Source organism: Orbilia oligospora (genome assembly GCF_000225545.1).
Source record: "Orbilia oligospora ATCC 24927 unplaced genomic scaffold scaffold00215, whole genome shotgun sequence".
Taxonomy (NCBI): domain Eukaryota; kingdom Fungi; phylum Ascomycota; class Orbiliomycetes; order Orbiliales; family Orbiliaceae; genus Orbilia; species Orbilia oligospora.
This window is the reverse complement of record NW_011645772.1, coordinates 2,508,282-2,533,996: the sequence shown is the minus strand read 5'-3', so window position 1 is coordinate 2,533,996 and position 25,715 is coordinate 2,508,282. Positions and strand designations below refer to the sequence as shown.

At 43.8% G+C, this 25,715-nt stretch overlaps 9 protein-coding genes across 9 annotated transcripts; 2 read left to right on the top strand and 7 right to left on the bottom strand.

Moving 5' to 3' along the window:
* Positions 1–5,586: 5,586 nt before the first annotated feature.
* On the bottom strand, positions 5,587–6,174 carry AOL_s00215g753 (uncharacterized protein; the record flags this gene model as incomplete). Its single annotated transcript, XM_011129955.1, has 1 exon — positions 5,587–6,174. One exon carries the CDS (start codon positions 6,172–6,174, stop codon positions 5,587–5,589), a length of 588 nt encoding a protein of 195 aa, XP_011128257.1.
* A 968-nt stretch (positions 6,175–7,142) lies between these two features.
* AOL_s00215g752 (uncharacterized protein) lies at positions 7,143–7,955 on the bottom strand (the record flags this gene model as incomplete). Its single annotated transcript, XM_011129954.1, has 1 exon — positions 7,143–7,955. One exon carries the CDS (start codon positions 7,953–7,955, stop codon positions 7,143–7,145), a length of 813 nt encoding a protein of 270 aa, XP_011128256.1.
* A 753-nt stretch (positions 7,956–8,708) lies between these two features.
* Positions 8,709–9,313, bottom strand: AOL_s00215g751 (uncharacterized protein; the record flags this gene model as incomplete). The annotated part of the gene is made up of 2 exons (XM_011129953.1): positions 8,709–9,147; positions 9,183–9,313. The coding sequence occupies 2 exons, from the start codon at positions 9,311–9,313 to the stop codon at positions 8,709–8,711; spliced, it is 570 nt and encodes a 189-aa protein (XP_011128255.1).
* Positions 9,314–10,714: 1,401 nt separating this feature from the next.
* On the bottom strand, positions 10,715–11,257 carry AOL_s00215g750 (uncharacterized protein; the record flags this gene model as incomplete). The annotated part of the gene is made up of 1 exon (XM_011129952.1): positions 10,715–11,257. The coding sequence occupies one exon, from the start codon at positions 11,255–11,257 to the stop codon at positions 10,715–10,717; it is 543 nt and encodes a 180-aa protein (XP_011128254.1).
* A 2,428-nt stretch (positions 11,258–13,685) lies between these two features.
* AOL_s00215g749 (uncharacterized protein) lies at positions 13,686–15,222 on the top strand (the record flags this gene model as incomplete). The annotated part of the gene is made up of 3 exons (XM_011129951.1): positions 13,686–13,788; positions 13,883–13,955; positions 14,100–15,222. 3 exons carry the CDS (start codon positions 13,686–13,688, stop codon positions 15,220–15,222), a joined length of 1,299 nt encoding a protein of 432 aa, XP_011128253.1.
* Positions 15,223–16,909: 1,687 nt separating this feature from the next.
* AOL_s00215g748 (uncharacterized protein) lies at positions 16,910–17,679 on the top strand (the record flags this gene model as incomplete). The annotated part of the gene is made up of 4 exons (XM_011129950.1): positions 16,910–17,050; positions 17,202–17,356; positions 17,448–17,514; positions 17,587–17,679. 4 exons carry the CDS (start codon positions 16,910–16,912, stop codon positions 17,677–17,679), a joined length of 456 nt encoding a protein of 151 aa, XP_011128252.1.
* An 822-nt stretch (positions 17,680–18,501) lies between these two features.
* On the bottom strand, positions 18,502–20,228 carry AOL_s00215g747 (uncharacterized protein; the record flags this gene model as incomplete). Its single annotated transcript, XM_011129949.1, has 2 exons — positions 18,502–19,951; positions 20,023–20,228. The coding sequence occupies 2 exons, from the start codon at positions 20,226–20,228 to the stop codon at positions 18,502–18,504; spliced, it is 1,656 nt and encodes a 551-aa protein (XP_011128251.1).
* An 806-nt stretch (positions 20,229–21,034) lies between these two features.
* Positions 21,035–22,516, bottom strand: AOL_s00215g746 (uncharacterized protein; the record flags this gene model as incomplete). Its single annotated transcript, XM_011129948.1, has 1 exon — positions 21,035–22,516. The coding sequence occupies one exon, from the start codon at positions 22,514–22,516 to the stop codon at positions 21,035–21,037; it is 1,482 nt and encodes a 493-aa protein (XP_011128250.1).
* A 1,092-nt stretch (positions 22,517–23,608) lies between these two features.
* On the bottom strand, positions 23,609–25,622 carry AOL_s00215g745 (uncharacterized protein; the record flags this gene model as incomplete). Its single annotated transcript, XM_011129947.1, has 3 exons — positions 23,609–24,152; positions 24,243–24,897; positions 25,133–25,622. 3 exons carry the CDS (start codon positions 25,620–25,622, stop codon positions 23,609–23,611), a joined length of 1,689 nt encoding a protein of 562 aa, XP_011128249.1.
* Positions 25,623–25,715: the final 93 nt, after the last annotated feature.

The following is a 25,715-nucleotide window of genomic DNA, read 5'->3' as shown; positions in this document are numbered from 1 at the left end:
TGAGGTATAGATGAATTTGAAAGAGTGTAGACAATCCGGCTAGGGATATCCGAGGCCAGTAGAGGATACTAAACAGTTGAAAAAAAAAAAAAATCACCCAGGGAAAAAGATAGAGAAAAAATAAAAATAAAAAGTATAAGAAAAAACACGAAATCCTGTTTCGTGAGAGGCGAGAAGAGAAGGCTGTGTAGAGTCGACGTTTACCGTGCCGTCAACAAGGTCAGCATAACAAAATTTAAGGATTCCGGCCTCAAGTTGTCCAAGTCCAGTTGCTTGTCGAGAGAATGAAACTGATATCCCCACCTGTCACCAACGAGGCTGGTTAGAAACTTTGGGCACAGCACAATAACTTCCAACTTTTCTGTGGGACGGTAGTGGGAAAGAAAGAAAAGAAAGAGTCCAGCTCAGAAGGGATTATGAAAATTGCAATCAAGTTTTTTTTTTTTTTTTTTTTTTTAAACGAAGTGGTATCGCCGCCTTTATTTGTTTGCCAGCACACTCAACTTCAATGATTTAATTTACAACTGGCATGTGTTTTCTTGAGGCGGAGTGTGGGGCAGAGCTGAATTAACAGTTGGGAATTCTGTGCTCTCAAGCTTGCAAGCAGAAAGGAAAACTAAAGAGGAAAAAAAAAAAAAGACAGCAAAGAAACTTGAATTTGTGAAAATGATAACTACTTCTACAACGAAGTAGGGTTTCGTAGTCCTCTTAAAAGTTGGTGTTATCGTTTCGAATAGGCATTATTCGGTGGCGCATCATGACATGTGTCGCCGCGCGCGCGACATATTGTTCCTGTTGGATGTCGGAATTCGAATACTCAGACAGTCTAAGTCGATCAAACAGGTCTCACGAAAGAAAGAAAAAAAACACCTCCACGGCTCGCACGGGTTTTCTTGTGTTAAAAGTGAGTTTCTAACAGGCAATTTATCTGTTCAGAAGATATTCCTCCCTTGGGGAGAGAATAATACCCAATAATACTTCTTTTGGAAAATAAATTCCTGAAATTCTGAAACAGCATTCTGGTACAGCATTCTCGACCTGGATGGTGGTCGGTAAGTCTCCTCAGTCTGTGCCGCGAATCTTAGGCTTCGCAGTTTCAGAAGTGCCAACAAAAATGGCAATTGAAAGTGTATCATGCGGACGGCCAACTGGTTTGTACTGTAGAATTTAACCTTGGAAAGAGAGAAAACCAGGCTACACTTTCTGGAGGAGCGGCGGTATTCAGGAGGCTATACCAACCGCGACGGTTATTTATTATATATTATCAGAGTTAAATAAAAAATACAATCTAGGTCTAGAAGTCGACGTCTAGATCTATAGCTATGGATCTCGATACAACAAGATGAATAGTATAAACTAGCCTCGTTGGTACCAGAAATAAACCCAGGACGGGGCTAACACAAGAAATTTGTTGGATTTTGCAGATCCAGTACGCGCAGCAACACTACAGACATCCAGGCAATTGGCTAGGTAGGCGCCGTGCGTAGCAAGGCACTCCAATCATTGTGATAAGAATAATATTTGAATAATACATGGATGAGTAGGAGAAAAGCCCGGGGGGTTTCGAGGCGGTACCAAATGATCAAACTAACAAACTAAACAAAGGGGTGGTTGTACGCCGGTGAATAACAAGTCTTTGGGGAGGCTGGAGATTTTGAATCTGGAGATAGCTAGGGTGACGTCGAGAGGAAGATCAACCATGAAAACGAAAACTAAAAAACGAGATCCAGAGTCAGAAATATGAAGAGGAAAAACATGAATCTTAGTAATAGTAATAACAATAATAGGGAATAATACAAGTGGGTCGTCGAAGTACAGACGGGCGTATTTCTCGTTTTGCGCATTCCTGAGACGGATTTTTGCTAGGCCCAATGAAGAAGAAATCGTGTATTGCCTCTAGCGCCCCGCCCGCTGCTTATATTTGCTGAAATTCAATAGAATCCCTTCGCTTAATGGCGCCATATTATTGATAAGATTGTGAATGTTTTCTAAATTGTCGAGTCGACTCTTTGTTCATTCTTGATGAGGTCGGGCAAAAGTGGCGGGGCTAGAGATAGAGAGATCCCTTACATCGAAAATATACCTCTCATCGTCGTATTCGTAAGGCCTAGATCGACTCCGGATCCGCAGTACACGAGAGAGGCTGCGACGTTGGAGACATTTCTTTAAAATGAAAATGAGCAGTACGATGGGGATTACTATACAAGTGATCACTCCAACCGTCGCTAGGAAGCCTAGTCCAGACCGTCGCTTACCAGTACTAGGGCATATACACTCTCTTTTTATAGTGTCGGTGACACCCGCGAATTTAAAATACTGTGATTCTGGTACAAAAACTAGCTCCGTGTGGATCGCATCTGCCATATTAGACTAGGTTAGTAGAGGTTTCTCTTTACATCTTGTTATAAAAACTTAAAACATAAGCTAATACCTTTTGTCGGACGTGCCGGGGCTTTCACGGTTGTCATATTCGGGGGTCGTTCTTGTGACTCAAATGTGTGAATAGATGTGATAGACGCTCGTTTCTGACACTTTGACATCGTGCATCGCGACCATTCTTGGCCTCGGGTTGACACTTGTGCCGAATTGTTTTGTTGGACATGTGAGATGCTAACCTGTGGTGTGGGAAGTATCTCAATAATTTCTCTTGAACTAGTAGTTATAATCTCGACTACGGATTGCAAGTTCAAGATAGTAGGTAGAACGAGGATCCCATCCTTCGTTTTATGGGCTTCCGTCAACTGAGAGCGCGGATTCAGGGAAGTACTAGTACTATTTGTGTGGGTATGGACCGAATTACAGTCCGCCAGCTTAAAAGCTAGATTGAGCAGCATAAATATTGCCATTGAGATATGGTTTTCTACCATTTTAGGTTATGCATATATATATGAGGTCGCTGGTTGTTCTTAGTAATGTAAAGTATATTTGATCGTGAGAAGAGATCTTCGAAGGCAAATGCTCGTTATATATACATTTTGACTTGATTACATCTCGAACCTCGAAAAGCGGAGCCTCTTTTCAGAAGGCTTCATTTTGATAAACACTAAAGTATCCTACTGTTTTCATATCGCCATATTTGGAAAGGAAGCAAACTTCGTGCAACGTTGAAGTTTGGATAGTGGATCGAATCTACCTATTAAGCCCTGTTGTCGCTACCATCATTAGCCTACACATACATTTACGGACTCATTTTCAACTGAGGCGAGAAATTACGCAATGAAGCTTCATAGCAGAAATTTTCAATACCGCAATATTCCTAGCTCACATTTGCTTTATTGCAAATTTGCTGTCATTTGCGTTCAATATCAACTGCGATCTTGAAACGTTAGGAGAGAGGCCAAACCAAACCAGGTTTATTTCGAGGCTCTTATTTCAGAATTTACCGTATTAAGAAATGTATACAGCGATTGCGATACAGGATCCAGAGGGCGCTAACTACCAGGAAAACCTATGATGGTGTTTGTCCGAAGCGTGTTTTGCGAGGCTGTCTCAATGATCAAGATATAAAAATATGATCATACAATCTTGATATGATTGTGCGGCAAAACAGATATCTAAATATGCAAACTTCAACGAGCACTTTCAAACGTTACTCCTTAATACTATAATTGCTTGTACAAACACCTTACCTATGGGCCTAAGAAGGATATCTTAAAAACGGAGCAATGCAATGATCTGGCAATGCAGTTTTACACTCAAGATATATCGATCAATCTAGGTACATAGTACATGGGGAATCTGGCCTTTAAAATCATCTAGATATCTGATCAACCCAGTTGCAACAAAGCAGGATATGAGCCTTGTGTCAGAATTGTTGAGTTCCCTAACTCTAGTGAACACAAAAGAAATATCGATTGCCAATGCATGACATCTTAGAAAGCTCAAAGAATCTTCATGAGCTCCTCATTTCGTCAACAGTTTGCCGTAAATCTCGACTTTGTAGAGTTCTGCGCCGTCTCCGACGCATACAAATACATAGCCCAACTACCAAAACGATAATGTTGAAAACAAGCAACACACCAAGGGTAACCAGAGAGGCTATCAATAGGGCAACCATTTCTCCGTGGTTAAGCTTCGTCGGGTTGACGGCATGCCGGGCACTTGCCGAGCAGGTGCAAAGACGGCTGGATGTGGGATCCATGGTTTTTCTTTTTGCTTTCAAGCGCAATTGCAAGATCGCGATTGATAAACCTAGTATATCTACTTAAGTAAGGTTAACAAGAACGTTAAACGTTACAAACAACTATTAGAAAGTGATTCTTTCAGTGTGGAGGTATATGAGTTATTGCTTACGATTATTAGAATTGAAGGGTATTTTAATGGAAATAGGTTTTTATTTGATGCTGGGCGCTATTGGAGCTCGTATTCGAAGTTCGAAGCCTGGAAATGTATTTTAACACTTATAATATATTAATACCAACTTCGATTTTGAATTTATCAAGATTTGATATATATCTATCCGGAAGCTGCTATTTACGAACGTTATATGATATACATATATATATTATATAAGTACCAATGTTTTAAATCTGAGTACGAGAGTGTACGCCAGCATATAGTGAGAAACTGTGTAGACTCATGTTATGCTCATACCCATCCCACCTTGACTCGTGACATATATGCATAGTTCGAGCAATCTAGATATCTATAGAATAACTTGGATGTTTTTTTATATATATACTAGGGCCTGGGTGTATAGACGGATATGTGCATTATATGCGACGTTAGAACTCGACGCGATCAAGATGTGTAACTTGAAGGGCTTTAACCCTGTAGACTTAAATGTAGGAATCTGTGATTTTTGCTAGGGTTGAAAACAATACTCCTATTGTAAATAGATAATGAATTTAGGCGGCTCATATTGTAGTACAAAGGCGTTTCGCCGAATAAGACGGGAATATTGTTAACACGCTGTAAATTTTGTGATTTAATCAGAGCCTTTGTGCAATTGTTGGCTTCGTCAGGTCAAAATTCTGGTTCAATCCATTATCTGAATGTTGTTAAAAGGTTCTATTCGAGCAATGTCAGTTATATATATTTGGTGTAATGTTATCACTTCGATCAGCGTAATTTAACTCGCCGACTGTATATCGCGATCCTGATCGCGGTCGAGTTTGTGACACCAGCACACGGAGCTACTCAAGCCGAGCTGTTTGCTCTTCACTGGGCCGCTAGGGAGCCTAGTTGATAAAAATAGCGGATAAGGAGAGGTCTTATCGGTTAAGGCTATTCTTTTACAGGAACTCATGGTACTTATTAATATTGCATGATATTGTAGGGGCTGCCTATAGTATTCAAAATTTCTCTATAAGTTTAGTTATTTGCATATGTTATAACTTGACAGAAAATTAATTCTACAAAAAAAATTAAGTGACGATGCAAATATGATATCATAGATTCATAAAAGAAACACTAGCAGATACTGTTGAAACAAACATGCTAATACTCTAGAGATATGCAGGGACCGTCCAAGGACCCAGCTTGGAATTGATCTAGGACAATCATTACAAAGGAATCTGAGACATTCCCACGACTGAAAAGTTTATTCAAATTCTCCCCTCTACTAATTGCCCAAAACTTCTTTTTTCACAGCCCTCCGAAAGATGACCTTAATCTTCTTTGGGCCTCTTGAGACGGTTTATCGAAATTCGGAGCCGGTGGTGTTTTGGGTTTTGGTTCAACCGTCTGTGTTTCTTGTTTCTGGATGGTCTCCTTAGAGATAGTCTCTGTTGGAGGAAGTTTCTGTTCAGATTGATTCTCAATTGCGGTTTTCGTGAAGGTACTCTTATTCCGGCCTCTTGAACGTAAATACCAGACCGCCCCAATCAACGTCCCGAGCAGTAAAACGACCACACCAATAACCAAGCCAGCTATCGCCCCAGCGTTCACGGGTTTGCTTTGTGCCCCCAAATTATTGTCCTGTAACGAAGGGGTAGGAACCAAACTATCAGTCCCCTGTGAAACATTAACGGTGGGTTGCAACTGATCTGAAGGAAGTTCCGACGACGTAATAGTACTAGAAGTTATAGTTGAAGTCTGGAGAGTGGTAGAGTCTTTGGGAATCCGAAACCTGACGTTTCCAGGGATATCTGCCGATACTGTGGACTGGGAAAGGCCCCCTGAAGGGATTTGAGCGAAGAAATAAAATAAAATAAATGGTTTCGTCCAGAGCATTGTGTGGATGTGCCGGGGTCCCCGTATTCGTATTTTGTAGAAGAGATGAATATTATAAATGTTCCGGTCGGAAGTTTATTTGTCCTGACGCTAAGCTTTACTCTGGCCGATAAGAGCTTCTGTATAAACAGCTAGTATATTAATATCATATGCATATATTATCATGGGGGGACAAAAGGATGGATACCTTTGTAAGCTTTGAATAACAGTCAGCAGTCTAAAGATGCCGTAATAACACACAGTAATATTACAGAAGAAAAGGGCCACAAAACTTAAATGGATAAAGGAATTCCAAACTCAAATACCTCGTTGGCAGGTTACGCAAAAATAATTTATGAAAATCATAATGAGCAGGGTTCTAACCTCGCCGCCTCCTGCTTGATGTTTTAAGCGCCTGTCCGTTCCATCTTCCAGGCACCGTACGTTGTTTGCTTATAAGCTTAGGAACGGATTTAGGCCTCGGTTACACAACCAAGATACCAAGAAGTCCAATCATTGGCCTAACGAGCCTGGAGATTCTGCAGTCAGGATTCGATGTGGGGCAAGCGGTGTACTTACATGTATCAAGGCACTAATTGTCGGAAACATGTTGCAGTCTATCGGCCGAAGACATACAACCGGTGGGATAGCTGCATTGTGGCAATGCAATGCAATGACGAGTAATATGTAAGAACGGCTAAGATGTTATGGGGCGGGCCGCGACCGGTTAAATGCGACACGATCAGATTTATTTCTAATTGTTTGGATCTCGAGTGTGGATTTTAATTTTTTTCTTCATTGAAATCAGCTTTATACATAGCGAACTGGGCGGAGATACTAGCTGCAATTCATGAAATGGATGTATGGTGGAGTTCCCTGCGTAAATCTTTCATCATTGATCATTTCATTAACATTAGTGAATGGTACATGAATAGTAGAGAAAAAAAATCTATAGCAATAGCAATAACTTCCCATCGTATCTGCCCAGCTCAACTTCCAGGAAGCTCTTGTCTCACGATTTCTGTCGCAGGGAGTTCCGTTGCAGAATTTGTTCGTGGATTCCATGTGAAAACTTGCTGCCCATCCCATATTGGCAACGGTTGATCCTCTAGCTCTATTGGATCGGTATGAGGTTTTGGCATCAAAGGAGGAAGTGCTCTTATCGTGTCTCCCTTGTTCTTCTCCCTCATTATCAACCAAACCATTGCTAGAATCAAAGAGACCCCACCAAAGCCCCCTACGACGCCACCGACAATTGCACCTATAGGTGTTGAGCCCCCATCTGTTGTTGGTGGAGATTCCGATTGAGTTTCTGATGGTGGTGCAGTCGCTGACCCGGTTGAGGATTGGGTACGAGAATTGGAGCTTGTTGATCTATTATCGGATAATGTATTTGGTCTTGAAGTCGAAGTCGTGAATGTTGATCGCGAAGTATCGGACCTAGTAGATACTTGCGACGTCGACGTTTGAGTTGATGTCGAACCCGATGCAGTTGATACTTGGGTTGAACTTGACGCGCCCACAGAAGCGCATAACGAACTAGCAGCTAGTAAAACTTGTTCTGCTTCGGTAGCATTACATCTTCCATTGACACATGTCGTTAGGTCTGGAATAAAGCCTTGTGTCTCACAGACGCAGCCGATGTTGGGAAATTGGCATCCCGAATTGCGAAGGTTTTGGAAAAAACACCCTTGCCCACAATCAGACGAACCATCGCCAGTTAGCCAGGGGGGTTGTGCGAGAACCGTTCTAAAGATATTGGTAGGTAGGATAAATAATGATAACACGAAAGGGAAAAGCATGATTTCGGTGGTAAGGATAATTAATATATATCGTGAAGAGTATATATATTAAGCCGAAACGGGGTTCTTTTTGGGCATAACCCAAATTGGCGGCTTCAATATCTGGTAAGATGGTCGGATCATGCCGACATGAAAATAAGGATGTCGATGCTAGTATATACTGTGCTGTGGCACGACAAAGTGCCAGGAAATGTGGGCCCAGCACCTTTTTGAACGAGAAGCTCACCGGTAGAATTCGACAGGACCTCCATAGCATCATTCTTTGTGCGACGCGGGATGGGTGGACCTTCGTCTCGAGAACGAATCATAGCAAGCCTTGGTACTGCAGGCCAAGGATAAACTTCCCCTTCACTGCCAGCCAAGACCCCGCTCACAGGAAAATCCTGTTCTTCCGTTGAGAACCTTTCTATTTTTGATGGATGTCGAAAGCTTATCAATCCGAGTGGATATTTTATAACGCAGGATATCAGCCTGTGTTATATATGCAAGAAAGGTTTCGTATCCGTCTACAAGGATAAGCCCCGCTCAATACTTGAGTTTTATAAGAAGTGAGTTTTCTGTAATCCATATTTTCTATTTTATTGACATGGAAGCCCCATTTGATCAACGCCCATCTGCGTTTGGCACACCTCCTTGAACATCATGCACATTCGTCTGTGGATTCCAACTGTATGCATTGTTCCCTTCCCAGATTCCTTGGGAATTCGGATCGGGTTGCTTTGGTGCCTTTGGCGGAAAATTTCCTGCAGCCAATTACATCTCCATTTTTTTCCTTTGCTCTCTCTTCAGTAACCAAGTACCCAGAATGACGACAGCGACGAGTGCGACGACCCCACCGACAACACCGCCTACAATTGCACCAACTGGTGCTGAGCTGCCGCTATTATTTGACGCTGGTGTGGGAGTATCGGCCGAATCAGATCCGTTTTGATTCCCTGCCGATGTCTCCGTTGTGCTCGAAGGGGGTCGCGTCCTTGATGCACTCCCACCTGGCGATGTCGAAGAAGCATTTGGGTTTGTAGGTGTTGGTGTAGCAGCCCCTGTGGCGGATTTGACAGTACTCGAACTGGTCGAGCTGATTCCAGGGATTGATACTTCAATACCTACACTTGAGCAAGTATCCTTTGAGTAATTAAACGCCCTTTGTCTATCGGATTCATTGCAGAGACTTCGGACGCAAGTCGTGACAGTACTGATGTAACCTGAGGACTGGCAAAGGCATCTTACGTCGAGTTGGAGGTCTGGCCAAGTCCGACGGAAATGCAAGGCTGAGCGCAAGTTGGCAGGACAGAGTCTTGTGCCTGCGCTGTGAAAAGGGATACCAAGATGACAAGAACGCATTCGGCAAACGGTCGCATGTTGTAGGATTCCTGGAACTTGCAGCTAGGGTGATATATATCCGCCACACGTCAAATGGAATCCGGCTGAATCGCTGAATTGTCTCGATATAATTAAACAGCTTCGGGAAAATAAAGATGGATGAAGCTTGGGAGACTGGATTGCGACAACGTTCCTTAAAAAACTGACAATTGCGCAAGCTTAAACTAGAGTCTTGAGAAAAGCCCCTTGGGAACCTTGACTACAAGCTCTGAGGCTGAAAAATCCAAAGCTGCCTTCCCAAATGAAACTCGTACGAGTGCAAGTAGAGCCAATGATAGCCCGCGTCGTACAAAACGGAATATGATCATCGAGACGCAGGGATTCCTGTGGGCCCTAAGTAAATATTAAGCTTTTGCAACACACGGATTGAAGTTGCCGGCGCCAAAAATACAACAAAGTCAATTGTATTTGTCACAATCCCAAGCTAGAATGTTATATTATATTATTGAGTATACCAGATTAAGAATTATATAAAAGCTAATTTGAAAGCGAGTTCATGGTTAATGCAAATGGTGGACAGATGTAGTAGCCTCGAGACTAGACTAAGGATATACACGAGTGCGTGCACCTGTGTTCTGCTATTCGATCTTAGCCTCGAGACTAGTAGATCGTGTTGCTAGGAACGAGACCAGTTGCATGCAAGCGCAGGTCCAGAGCGCATGTTGGTCACCCATTTATAATATATACTTGGTCTGTATTTATCAGGAGTTGGCAATTAATTCTGGTTTACGAGATAAGGAGTTGGGTATATTTCTTTGATAGGGGAAATATTCGAAGGTTTTCTAGACCATTTGAGAGCATAGTACGGCTAGTGTGCTTCAGCGTTCATTGTATATCCATGCTGCAGGCTTCAATCCGGAGATAAAAGGGTTTAAAATTCACTCCCCACCAAAGTCGGAATTCGATAAGCCCCAACTCGTTGTAGGGGGACTTATCGTGTTAGGGGAATTGACAGTACCGCAGATGAGCCTAGCGAGATATAGAAACTAACAACATGATAAAGGGATGTCGTCTTTGAAGAGAGAGAGAGAAGGCAAGCAAAGCACAAAAAATGCCTTGCACAGAGACTGTCGCCTGTCAAGCAAACCTAGTAGGGATGAAAGGCGAAAGTATGAAATCCGAGGACAAGCCAAGAATATTTCATCTGTGCGATAGGCTTTTTTCTTGTCGGATCCCTAGAATACATTAGAGCTAGAGAGGATGTGGAAGAGACATACTCACCCGAGTTTTGAAACCCTTAACTTAAGTAGGAGTCGATCCAGGCCCGACTCCATGGAAATATACCCCAGAGTATAACTTGATGTATACAAGGACAATAACGGCAATCAATAAGCAAAGCCCCAGAATCATCGCGTTTGTCGTTGCACGAAGTGATGAGATCAAAATCGCTTGCTCATCTCTCTCAGTTTGTAGAGTCTTGATGCGCCTGACGAGGGCCCTATTTTGGTTCTTGGTTGGTTCAAGCTGTCGGTATCGATATTTAGCTCCGTGTTCGGGGTTGTTGCCTTGTTTTCCAAACTTGGTCTTGTTCCCTCGTTCGCATCCGACAACCCTTGCCGCTGTGCTGGAACGATGACTATATCTGGGCCATGAGGTGTGACTACCTTGATGCCTTTCTCAATGGTCTCTATTAGAACTTCTGCAAGATGAAATATCTTGGCAGCGGCGAGCCTATAGAGCGCAACCTGTGTGTAGATAGGATGTCCTTGTAAGTCAAGCGGGGCAGTTGCCTCCTCGCTCAGTTTGTCGCCTCGTAAGATTATGGCCCTAATATCTTCCATCTGTTTTCGTGACCGCGAGGAGAGTTCGTCAATGTCTCTACATCCATCATTTCGGGTTGAGCTAAGATCCTTTAGCTTCAACTTGAACGCTTGTAGAATGAGATCTTGAAATTGAACAGTACGGGAGGAAAACCCAGCCATTTCGAAAATGCTGACTGGGTTTTCTGGGCTGTCGGGAATACCTGATTTTTGTTAATGTGGAGCGCCAGAATAAATTACGTCCAGCCGTCTGGTTCGGGAGACTTTGGGAAGTACAAGCGAACCAACCTTAGTTCAATTGTCACGAGTGACGTATATATTCAGAAGAAAGTTAGATAGGCTTGTGGGTGCTCAGAAACGGGGAGTTATCAAGCCACGAAATATATATCGAGCTAGTGTCTTTTTTTGACTGTACTTTTGAGAAAAGAACTGAGCTTTAGGAAGAAAGCATCAATAAACTAGCACTTCAGATTCTAGTCACTGATGGGTTGAAGTAGATCTATTTAATCGATGATGTGAAGATAGTCGAGCCAGGAGCTAGCTAGCCAAAAGGCCGAGGGTGTTTTAAATTTGATGACAGATAAGATATTAGATATCTCCAGCTTCACGCGTCAGAGGGTTGTTTAAATAGGTAGCTTAAGTTTCACCAAGGGAAACCTTTAGATCTTGTAACAAAACCCCAGATAGGTACTCGACCACCCCGTCACCATGGCCACTGGGTTTGAAGGTTGAAATTCGATACCTCGTTACCTAGTGCACGTACCAACCACCCATATTTCTATAGGCTACGATGCCACATAAATTATTGCCTTGTTTGAGTTTAATAGGCAGTTTCTACAACGTCGGTTGAGAGGGAGCGTATTGACTACATTGTAAAAAGATATGTTGCTTATGGCGCCTGCCGATGAATGACTTCTGCACAGCGCTGCAAGCACTGGGTATATCCACATCTGTCACGACGCATGCAGAACGAGAATATGAACTACCGTCAAGTCAGAATGACTATCCAAAGTGTGAACGAATACTTGACATATGCACATACGTCGACTTCCGTACCGTAATTGATACGCCCTCAAAGCCATCTTTGTCTTGTGCATGTGGAAGTATCTAAATATATTCGTGCATCCGAATACCCGGCCGTCTTGATTAATCAAGCCCCTTGACCAAGTTCACTTTTGTCACGATATGACATTATCTCCGTCGCTTTCGACCTCGAACATCCCGTTGGAAATTAAATGAAAATCATGATATAGCGACATAACTAGCGTTTTTTTTTTCTTTCTCGTGGTAAATCCGGTAGGAGTATAGAATTATAGCGCCGAATTCAGACTCCACTGATCCATGGCGAGTTCAATGGAAGGACGCCAAGTTAAAGTTGCAAAACCCCTGCAATTACACATCCAAAATCCAACTGAGGGCAAGATGTGCATAGTTAAGGGGGCTACCAGACTTTACATACAACCCCTTTTGACTATATCCGGGGAAAATTCTTCAATTAGTGGGACGGAATCAGGCCCTTGTACAACCTTGTGGGCCTGGTTATCGATATTGGGCCTCGAAGACGGGCTTGGCATTATAAAAGTTTAATTATCAGTGCATGCGGGCCATGGATGCTCAGCAGGCCGATAATTTCCGTTTTCGCACGGGTTCGCGAGGCCAGCTTCGCTCGGTGTAACTATGGGGCTCAACCAAAACCATAGCTAATTTAGACGAGGAGTAATAGTATAATACGTGCCCAGCCGAGTCTTAATAACTGGGACTTATATCAGACCACACTATTAAAGTCAGCTAAGTACTTACTTCCTATGTAGATGGGGGCATTTGTTGTACAGCAAAATCTATAGTATACATACTAGTTAACTCGTTAAGCTGTAAATAATTCAACACGGCATGGAAGCCAGGGCCAAACCCTTTGGTATAGCGAGACCCACTGGCGTCCCGTAAGGTCCCTTATGCAAAATGTAATCCGGGAATGTTTTCAATCGTATGTGTAAGATTCTCAGGGGAAAGTGTGCGTGTTCCAGCCATCGTATATGCATGCTAGCAATAAAAGCAACCACCGCTCCGTACATCCGCTTCAACACGACGACTTTCCAAATTCCAACAAATCAATTTCGGTGTGGGCGCAAGCCAATAAATTATAGCAAATCCTTTTCGAGAAAAGCTTCGTTTCTGGCAACTAGGCTTAGCGAGGTTCATGGAGTGGTTAGCGTGTAACCGCTAAGGCGTCGTTATCTCCAATCTTGCTATTGCAGATATTCCAAGTTTATGCACACATCCACATGCATATGGCTAGGCCGAAGAAATCTAAGCAAAATTGTCGACGCAATTTATGCCGAGATCGTGAGGCGAAAGGGCTGAGATCGCAATGGGACCACTTGGACAACTATAGTGGGCCTCTGGAGCCTCTTGAGTTTAATGCTATATAAGAATCGAACGCCAGCTGGTGGTTAAAAAATATTCTCTCTTCTGTAGTCCGGACTTGAGTATTCATCCGCACCGTTGCCATCAGCCACCCGTTCGCTGTAGTCGCATATTCAATCCTCTGCCTACCCCGAAACCCAGGCTCTATACACAGTTATTGAACAACATGAAGTTCCAAATAGCGTCCATTTTTGGGTTGTTGGCGCTCTCGGAGGCGGCTGCCCTTGACCGTCGACACAACGGTTGTAGTCATAACAATTGTTTACGAGGTAAGCTTCTAAGCTGGCAATTAGCCACCAAATAATTAATACTTTATATTACACCCAATCCTGCGAATGAAGCTAATCGAAATTCGCGGAATAGCTCTCCTTAGCCGAAACGTGGTCGCTGCAGCGGACTGTGCAATCCATTGGCCAGCTCCAGGGGGTCCTTCAACGTAAGTTCAAATCCTGGACCCGATATTCCCTTAAATCCATATATCTCAACACTAGTGCACCGGATACATATGTATCTCAAAATCGGAGAAAAACAGTACCTATAAAGGATTGAACTGAACGCTGACTCAATTCCCCACATTCAGAACGATTGTTGTCGTCGAAACTGCAACCGCAACTGAAATCGTGGCCGTGGTCGAAACCGCCACTGAGACTGTGACTTCAACGGATACGGCTACAAATACAGATATATCGACGGAGTCGTCGACAGAGATTCAATCTTTTACACACACCGACTCGCAAACTTCCACAGATACTGTTTATGATACAGCAACATTCACATCAGATGCTACTGTTGTCGGAACGACCATAGGGCTCACTGAAACAACTACAGCCGCCTTGCCAAATGTAATGATTGGAAAACGTCAAGTCACGCAGCCCGCCTATGCTACAGCATGCATTGATCAGGCTGCTTATTCGAGTGCCTGCTCCTGTCTCACCCTTGTCGAGAGCCCCATCACTACTATCAATACAGCTACATTTACTTCAACAGATGTAGTCACATCCACAGCCACATCTAGTTCTACATCTACATCTGTGTCCACGTCGACATTTACTTCTACTTCTTCTATTACCGTTACGGTCACTGCTACTGTCACTGGAACTATCTCTACTACAGATACCATCTCTCCAACGGTCACTACTATTACCAATGTTGTCACCGACGGCAGTACCACCATTGTCAACCCGGTCACCACTGTAACCTCAACAACCCTTGCCCCAGCCGTTACTTGGGTTGCTGTCTATATTGCCGGCCGAGATAATGATGCGAACAAGGCAAACCAATATTTGAAGGTTGACCCAACCGTTGTGGATCCAGAGGGCATATCTCGTATCGTTTGGACATCCAACCAGGCAGAAGCAGCAAAGTTCTTCTGGAATTCAGCCACCAAGCAAGTTAAAATGGATACTGCCGAAGGACCACGATTCATCTGCACCCAGCTGATTGAAAGTGACTTCGTTTTTGTCCGTATTATGTCCGAGGCTCTATGCACAGCTTACGTTGCCCCTAAATTGAGGTTTTCTCTCATCCCTGGAAATTTATACGTCCTTGAAAACACCCGTTTCAAGTCGTTCGGTTATCGCACAGACTCTGACCAATTGGTCATTGCGAAGGAGGTGGAGCCAGTTAAATGGGCCCAATTCCAGGCGAAGGAGGTCTTCTTGAAGGGTGTTAACGCCCTAACAGAGGAAATCGCCCCCGAATAAATATATATTTCCTAGTTCCATAGTACCACTACCTTTGCATCGATACCTCGCAAATAGTGTATCTCATGAATATTGTTTAATACCTACTTAACCAAAACATCTAAATTTCATGTACATATTCATTAATTTATACATCCATTTCTATTTGACTTTTTTAAAGGGCCAAAAGCCCGTTCTGCCGTTTGCCTGGAGTTAGAGCATCGCTGAGAATCAAGAACGTATAGGATAACGGATTCCTATATGTGTGGACCATATCCTCGGGTTTCGGAATTTAGTGACGAATTAAATGACAAGCGGAACACCCGTGTTTTCGGCAATGCACTTATCTCGTACCCAGGAATGGACGCACATGCGTCGTTGATCAAGGTTCTGGAACACAAAGCGGGGAAGAAGAAAGGCTGGGAGACCAGCCTTCGTACTACATTCGGAACGTGCAGCGAATATGCATGTACTCAACCGCTTCCCCGAATCCGAAAACTGGTTCCGCCTTATTTTTTTACCAAAAATTGTTGGTTAGTTACTGGATATTAATGTGGGTAGGACTGATATGCTTTTTTTTATGACAATACCGGTATAACTTAGGTAAGAGATCTATAAAGGAGATATCATACTCCTCAAATGACGAAGCACTCAAGGCAAAATAATCAATTGGTACAACAGCCATTTTGTGGGCGGTTAACGGGAGTTGACTTGTCCCGATGTACGACAATCCTGATTTATATATTCCGATGCAAGCACGTAATATAAGTACTTAAGTACATATATACTTAGCTATGTATAAATACTTATATAGCTTATATGGACATTATAGAAACCCGATTCGCGTGGCCATTGTGGTTATATATCGCAATTGCACAAACGTTGCAAACCATGCATATAAAACAGGGCATGCCGAATCTACCTCATAAATAATGCCCATTGGTTCTCAAACACATATATGACGCTAGCTAGCCATTACATCAATTTGACCATCGTGGGTCATAAATGTGCATCGCTTGTTATATTTCATAAATCCTCCGCACGATGTACGCTAGCGCTAGTTAAATAGGTTAAAATCCGATTCGAAATTCTTCAATACACGAAACTCGAAGATCTAGAGCTGGAAACCTAACGAGAGAGACAATATCAAGAAAATCATGTTGAGTTATTTAGACAGCGCTAGTACCAGCTAGTGAAGGGCGTCAATGCAGCGTCACAAAGAATCCGTACTACTGCACTGGGCGCGGATCGTTCCCGGGATCCCGTCCCATTCTTTGCTCTCAGTGGTCAATAATATCTACCCCTCACTGTAGATCGATCTGCGCGCCAAGACTACACGGCCTGCCAATCGGATCTCATAGCCGTAGCCATGCATGTACGTCTGGAATGCTACATGTATACGTATACAGAGTTACAATTACAGAGCCAGAGGATATCGATGTCGATGGCTGAGGCCTCAAGGCGAGATCGGAGTATCAACTATGCGTATATACTGGGAAGACATAGCTAATTCCCTTCAGTCTTGATCAATTGAAGTCTATAAATTGGATGGTCATTCACTGTCAATAATCAGATTCATTCTCTTTTGAATATCCACAACGTTGCGAACAGCTCCATCCATCTCTTTTCATCGATCAAATATTGAAATATCAATCATATCTATATATACGTACTTTTCGTATCGGTATACTAGTTTATAACCATCACAATGGAAGAACAACTATCTTCAGGACTTTACTCAATCACCACAGTTGACGATCTCACCGTCGGCAGAAACTCTCGCGAAGATAGATCCCTTCGCCCAAAGCCCGTTTATGCCCTCCCACCATCTGAGACTGGGCCAAATACAGTACGTAATAAACCATATACCAAGCTAGTTCTACTTATATTCATATTCTCCTTGAATCTATATACCTAGCTACGATCCATATCTTAGGATCCTCGAGCTTTTGGAAGGGAACAATGTAATACTGATTTCATGACTTTCTCGTACTATCTAGATTTGGCAGATCGACCAAGTAAAAGATAATGAGTATATTCTCAAATGTCACGGGGCTCCTACCGCAGTCCATGACCATCGTTTGTACGCCGTCTTGACAGATGAGCCACCGCCAACCCCATGGAAAATTGAAAAGCAGGCCCAGGGAGGTTACACGTAAGGATTCCAGCCTATCCATCTCTAATATCACGGGTTTGTTATGGACCTTAGGATATTCCAGAAGCTGATCAGTGGATTGAATATTTAGCATCATCAAGGCAGATGGGAACGGTATCGGTTGGGTCGTTTCCTTCGAAGACGGTGAGGAAAAGCCGGTACGGAATACCATTAACCCTTATGAGAAAGTAGCGTTGCGTATATCTAACATGAATATCTGTTTTTAATAGATTGCGGTTCGCCCTTTGATTGTACAGCCATCATACCCACCAAGATTTCCTCCTACTGAATTATTTAAATTTAAGAGAGTCGAGATGGACTAGGCGTATTTTTTTTAATTGATCAGGAAGGACATAAGATCCGTTCAGGTCAGTTGGTTGTGGAATTCGGAAACCAAAGGCCGGTTGCTCGATTTGATGAATATCTTTGTTATTGTAGGTATGATAATATATCGTAAAGTTAAAACTGCTATACGATAAATCGACTAGCTTCACAGAATGTGCACGTTATCTTTAAGCAGTTGAATCGTTCCCAGCTTAAATGTACTGATGAATATCAATCATTCTGTATTGAATTCTGAGTATATTGGCACAAGCAATTAAGTAGAACTATAGCATCGATATGTTATTGCACAGAAATAACCTTCGCGTCCCTTATCTGTATTGTAAATTTTGCCTCTCGTACTTGAGCACTCGCGTTAATAAAAATGTATGTCCAAGTCTATTTGCAATAGCGAGCTGCGAACTTGAAAGGAAAATTATGAAGACTGAACCCGGTAGAGAGCAAATTTGACTGTTAAAAAAAAAAAAAAAACACGTACCGTACAGCTAAAGTCGTTTAAAACTAGTACTACAATCTAAAAAAGACCAAATGTCCCCGGTATGCAATCCATCAAAATGCAAAAAAAAGAATCACAAGGTTTATCCCCAACAAACTTAAGCAAATGGCTATGTATCCCCAACATTGTGCAGAATGGCATCAACAGGAGCCTAGATGAGGATATAAGCAAGTAGTAGTACACCTAACCCCCTCCGCCCATATGTCATAAAAATAAAATGAGTCGTAGACGCAATCTGATCTCCCAAAAAACCGTTCAAAAGCACATAGCAAAAACACCTCCATATCAACCAAAAGACGGGTATCACTCAAACACTTACGCCACGGGCTACCCAGCCGCCCCGACCTCTCCATCCCCATGCCCAAAGTACCATCGCAAGCATGCAGCTGGCTGCCATACCTGCGAAGCTTTTCTGGTAACAATGCAACCCAAAGCATAATCCATCTCCGAGCCCATGCTCCCCGCTATTTTGGCGTTTGGCCTCGGAATCATAAACTGCTGCAAACAAGAAGCCAAAGACAGAAGCACCACCGGCAGGTAACATCGCTATAATACCCCAATTTGTTGCTAAGTTCTCGACACCCCAGACAACGGAGACAATGGTTGGCGAGAGTGTGAATACCGCGCCATAACCGATTCCGATGAGTGAAGATATAACGTAAAACTGTTGTGGATGTAGCTGAATGTATCCTGATGATAAAATGAGATACGCTACCTGCATAAACCCGGCAAAAATGATGATAAGCATGATCCGGGAAATACGAAATCGCTTGCTTTCTTGCTCATCGCGAACAGGAGCAGGTTCGACCGGCGGGCCAAGGTAATCTGAGAGAAAGCCTGAAAATAGCCGAGCGACCGTCGATGTTACGGCAATAATTCCAACATGGGTAGCTGTCTCATCTCCAGTCGGACTTCCTAGCGACCTTGAAACTGGTTGAATTGTCTTTATCAAAGCCCCCATATTGTTGATGAAGCTCTCGCCAGGCCCAGCAGTAAGGAAGACACCTGCAGCAAACCACCACATAGTAGGATCGGATAGAAAGTTTCTAGTATCGTCGTTAAGGAGTCTTCGCTTAACGGCGGGGGGTATATCGTTAGGATCGTTTGACAAGACGGCGGCACCGTACTCGACATGTTCGGCTGCGGTCGGTGACGATGTCAATAAGGGTGCAGTTTCGCCTCGAAGGGTAATTTCATCTAAATCTGGATCAGGATAAATCTTGAGGAAGAAAGATCCGAGTAATCCAATCGCAAGGAGATACACGGCGAAAAAGGTATATATCCTATTAATATCTAGTTCCTTCGTCCCACTCCCATCATCACTGTCCTTTAGGAAGAAAGAATTTGCGACTTGGCTCATCCACAATGGACTCAGCCCAAAAGCACTGATTGGGACCGCCAGTGCTAGACCGCGCTTCTTGGTGAAATTTTTCGCACAAGTTGTAATCCCCGTTAGGTACATGCTAACGGTTCCGCTACCGATAAGCAAGAACGAAAAGAACATAGCCATGTACGGGAGTTGGTTATTGTAACAGTAAGCCGCCGAGAGATATCCGGGAACGAATAGGAAAATTGATACAATAGAAAGTCGATCAGGGCCGTAGTTGTCACAAATCCAACCGAAGATCGGGACCAAGAGATACATTCCGAGTTCGGCGGCAATAGCTATAGCGTTAATTTGCATTTGACTATAGTGCAAATGACGTTGAAACAGTGGAGTATAAAGCGAATACAATAGAATTGATCCAGCGGACAGACTATGCACCCGAAGTTAGTTCTGGTCCGGACAGACTGATCCCCCGTACAAACCACAACAGAATGAACATACCAGCTCACCAGAGCACAGGCCCCGGCGGAATATCTCTGCCATTTAAGTCGCTGGCGACGCCGTATTGAAAGAATTTCGCTAGGTTGAGGTGAGAGCGGCGATGCTGTAATGCTCCTAGACGTTCCAGCGGAAATGCTGAGGTTGCGTCCACCCCTGAACTCATCGCCGTTCTTACCGTCCGCCGGTTTGAGAAGTGGTGAACTCATGCTAGAGTACGGCGTCGCAAGTCGCTACAAATATTTGCTCATAAGTATACTGATTATGCTTATAAAATTAAAATAAAAAAACCATGAAGATGTTTAGTTGTACTGTGCAGGAGGTTAAGTACTGACTTGAGTAGGCAGAGTTGGGTTGACAGAACACAGTGTCGAGCCGACTGACCTGCTGATCAGAGTCAAGGGACAAACCCACGTCATGAAAGGCTGTCGGAATGTCCTCTGATTGGTGGCTGGGTTGATGACTCCCTTACCCTTTTAGGAAGTCCTAATAAAAAGACACATCTCAACACATAATCTAGCCATTCTCTTCCGACGAGATACATACATATATGCATATGTATGCATGCCGCTATCTTCACGAGGACGACGTCATTTAAGGACAGATTTCACGATTGGACTTATTTGATGATCTCTTCTTGCACCTGATTATATACATTCTGACTTGAAATAAATAAAGGAAACTGAAATTAAGAAGCAGTTACATGGAACGCACACCAACGACGAAAACGTTAAACTGCATGAAGAATGAATATCCCATAAAGCTAGTGCTGGGACCTACATATTCAAAGACACCCATTGAAACACAAATGAGATCACATCTAGAGAACACAACAAGATGTCTGGTTATATTAGGCAATATTAAAAATCAAGAGGTATAAACATAATTTGTACTGAGAATTCTCTCCCCTCATCAACCCCCCTGTGGTTACTAGCTAACCCACAACGTTGTGCGCCTATTTATACCGGTTAGACTCTCTCTCTCTATCTCCTCTTATTGATGTTGTGGAGGTCTCTTAGGATATTCTACTAACCAATTCTTCGCTAGCTTCACTTGTAGCGCTCCTCTTGTTCCCGGCGAACAATTCGCCTACATGAGAAGAATTCGGGGTTTGAAGATGGCGTTTCACCTTAGAAAACCCATCAAATGTCACCTCATTAATATGAGCAGCAGCAGCGTACTTATCACTGTATGTGGTCTTCGTTTGAGGATTGTATGTAACATCGCTATAGGTGGCAGGGGTGTTTTTGCTGGCTGCTTCCCATTGAGGCTTGTTGATCAAAACCGGATCCGATGTACTATAGGTGTCTAGACACCGACATCCAGCCATTTGACAGTTTTCCACGAGTCGTATAGTACAGCCACCTTCCTGTCGAGGCCCCATATGGAACCCAGTAGCAGTTGCCCTACAATCACAACCGAAGCAGGCGGCTCTAAATATTGCCGTCAAAGTGAAATAGTTATTTGAGTTAAAAAGGACGTTGCCATAGGCGGACATAAGACCCGTACCGGGGCATGCGATATGGTGTGATATGTCTCTTTTGGCAAGGGGCGAACGATTCCATTTACTGAATGTAGCGTCAGAGCCCTCACCCCGTTTCTTCAATTTCTCGGCCTGATCAGTGGACTTGGGGTTTTCATCATCATTAGGGGCATAACCAAGCTCCTGGAGACGAGCTTTAATCAGCTTGCGACGTTTCAGTTCCCCCTCAAGAGTGGAAGTGTCCAGAGACCGTTTCTGCACTTTTCCTGTGTTGTCTATGGGGCTTCTACGAACCCCTGGAAGAGCGTGTCCGAAGGAACCGTCATCAGCGGCATAAGCGGAGATAGGAACGGTATTATGATACTCTTGGAATGGCGAGCCGTGTTGGAAGAGACGTTTCATATTATGATGTCTAACTTTCTTGTTGTGGGCCGATCGCTCTTCCCATTTACGTTTTGCGCTCTCATATTCCTCCTTCTCACGTTCTACCTCAGCCCTAGCTCGGAGTTTAGCCTTCATCTCTTGGCTTTCACTACTTCTTTTAACATTCTTGTAGCTTTCTTCATCGGCGCTTGGTCCTGTTCCTCGCCTCTCTACACGATCGGTTCCCGGATCCCTCCGCTCAATATCCTTGGACTCAAGATCCCGTTTCTCCGGGAGCTTGATATCTGGAGCTCGAGACTTCAGATATGTGTCCGAAGGATCATAACCCTTGGCTAGGCCGAACCCACTTCGCTTACTAGCCTCAAATGCGTGGAATGTTGCTGGTCCGGGGGCTTTGATCTCGCGGGTTTGAACGGATTTCGGGGCTCCATTATCCCCCGTCCCCCCAAGGTCATCGAATAGCTTATCTAGAGTCTTACGAAAGCCACCAGCAGTAACTTTAACCTTAGAGACGTCTAGATCTCCCTCTGGGGGAGCGTCGTCTTGGCGTTCACCGCTCGGAAGGGCGTTGACAGCAAGAAGAAAGAGCAATAGGGAAGGGATAACCCGATTTATTGAAGCCGGCCTCATTTTCGTCGAATGGTTGAACAAGCCGGTTGCTCACACCCGCGTTCTGAGGTTTGATGAGGGTACAACGAAGATAACGACGACAAGAATTAGGTTTGGTGTAGTAAGCACATACGGATATATTACCTGTAATAAATACACCCTGGATACCAGAATTGCTGAAGATGAAGATTTGTCTACTGTAAGAGCAAAGAAATCGTTCCTCTTCGGCCGTTTTGTTCTCTGTGATTTCAAGATTCCGGCCAAATTGGTTTGCTAGTCAACCAACCTTTGTATACGAGCAGTCTAAAATATATGAAACTCACCGTTGGAAAAAACACAACATTACAGATTTGTTGTTGTAGGCAGTATAGATTTGAGGCAGGGGGTTTGAAAACCTCCATGCATGTGCCGCTTCTGTTTGACATGACAGTTATTCGGCTAAGCCTTCGCGGCATGATTGATCCCTTATGGGTTAGCTAGCCTGAAATGATACAGTTATAAAGTTATATAGCGCTTCTAGAAATTACATGTATGGAAGATCGATCTCGACCAACTAAAGGATCTGACGAGTCTCGCGAGACTTTACGCCAACATGCCAACATATACCCTCGAAACCAAACTGAACTGCCTTTTCGTATAACCAATCGATCGTGCATTTATGCATTTTTAAAACCGCCAGGGCCAAATGACTGTTGGTAGTATTTGCGTGCATCGAATGTAGCCATATCGATACAGTGAACATATCTCTCAGCGGTGTTTTTAATTGGGCTCCTAATTCGCGCGGTCCATTAGGATTTTGCGCTAGAGCTAGAAATAAAAGGCTGGATCTAGCGGTAGCTATGCTATAGTATTCAAACCTGCCACGACTAAAGTACAATAAAGTACCTATTACTGGATGCAAATTTAACGGAGCCACCATCGCTTAGCTAACGAACATTATAATGCGCACATATAGCTAATATAAATCCTACTTAACAAAAGAACTGTGCAGCTGCTAAACTATACAGCAACAGGTTAAATGAAAGAGGCATGAACCCTAAAGCTTGAACAGGAATCTTGTCATAAACCTAGTCAAAGAATATCCGCTTGTCCATCCCAAACCGGTTCACCGTGCTAAGTGTTAACATAGTTCATGATCTTTGCCATGATAACTTTTGTGTCACCGCCTTCTACATCTCTCGCTCTTTCCTTCCCTTTCTTGCTCGGTTTCTTTGCCTTATTCACCGCCGCTGTCTTGAGTCCCTTCGCTACAATCTTTTCTCCTAAAGCCTTGCCGTCCTCTAGTTCCTTCATCTGCCGCCTTTTCCGATTCATTTCCGCATGATCAACTTGTCCTTGAAACTCCAAAATCTCTGTCCGAAGCAGGATGATTTGTTCCGCAATTTGCCGCTCCAACTGTTTTTCCTCCCTGAGGCGATGCAATGACTGCCTGAGATCCATTTTTTCACGATGGTATTCCATGGCCTGTTCTTTGAACGCATCGAGTTGCTCTTTGCTTAAAACATATGCCTTCGAATTTTCCCAACCTTGCCGTAATAACTCTGCGCCCTTACCTGTTGCTTCCCTGATACGTCCCAACACGCTGTGTTCAGAAGACGACGGGCAACCACAAGTTTTCCATTCCACGCCGCATAAATAGCAAAATTGATGACCGCAACTAGTTCCAGCAGTGTTAGCGTTTAATGTTTATGCTTTCAGAAAAAAGAAAAAAGGTTGACGGTAAAAGGACAGTGTAGTCATCACATACCGACAAGTCATATGAAAACACCCTATTGTGAGCTCAACCAAATGGTTACACTTGCCACATTTACTCCAACCTTCATTCTTCGCCGTTTCCAACAGCATCGCCATGTCCTTGTCCTCTGGACATATTCCGTCATGCAAGTCCTTCGCACAATGTATGCAGGTGAATTTGGCACAGTCGATACAGTATGCCGAGTTATCCTTTATACTGCCTTGTAGAAGATCTTTCTTACAACCCACGCATGAGATTTGTTTCGAAGACTCCTGGGCGTCTCGCCGGTCCATCAGCTGATTTAGTTCGCTTTCCATGAGAACCTCGCCGGCGTAGGTCAATGGAAGCGCCTCGCCGCAACATCGAGGGAGCTCACTGCCAGGTTGGCCAAAGGCATGGAGGATGTGATCTCTTAGGCATTCCACGCAGTACCTGTGTTTGCATTTTAGGGTGAATACGGCGTAATTCTGGTAAGTTTCGTTACATATGTTGCAAATAGAGGAAAGTTCTTCTTTGTATCGTTTGAGGGATGCCGAAGCTGAAGTTGTTGGCGCATCCTCTTCCCAATCCTGAGTCCATCCTATACTTGCGGCTAGAGCTTGGAGGATATCTTTGAGTTCTGAGATTTCTTGTTCTGGATCTCGATGTTGTTGGTTGACAGCGGAGCCTTTCCCCTTTAAACTTGGTTTTTTTTTAGAAGATCCTACTACGACAAACTTGGTCTTCGGCGGTCTAGGCGGGGGTATTCCTTTTCGATTTGTAGCTTTATTTTTTTCTGGTGACGTTTGTGAGGTACCGTTACTTTTTTGTGAAGGCGCTTTCTTTGTTGTTGGCGAAGCTACAGCCAGGGGTCGGACAATTTTAGCTGGTTTGTCATAAATGCTTCCACAAAGGTAACTTACTTGGGGGGGTCCCGAACAACGGCCCTCTGGGCAGTGCACGCCCAGCAGCTTTGCTAGAGGTTCTCGTGACTTTACGACTGTTGGGACCCGCCTCAGAGTTGTTTTCCTGCTCATCTTGGATGTTTGACGTCGTGGACGTTCCCCTAGGCCAAGCGAAAGGGTCTTCGCCACGCTCCAGCGCCTCGGCGAGCTCACGATCTGACCTGATCTGTGCTTGCTTGACCGAGTCCTGAGTCGTTCTACGTGGCAAGTCGTTGGAAGGTCTCCTTCGGTCGCGACCTGAAGATGCTGCTACATCGGGGCGGCCTCCCCGCCTAGAACTGCGGGGCACACGCGGATCAGACTCCTTTTGTTGAAGCGTTCTGAGGTCCTCCTGCAGTAAGCGAACTGCGAACTCAAAGTCGGCGTCACCATGACCGTGTGACTTCGACATAGATATCTCTGAAATCTGGGCGGCGATGGCCTCGGAAAGAGGGGATTCGATCATCATGATGAAAGAAAATATATGCGCAAAGGCACAAAAGGTAAGAAAGGATATATAAAAAGGTAAGGATCTCGATCGAGTTGCAGTCAAGTCTAGTTT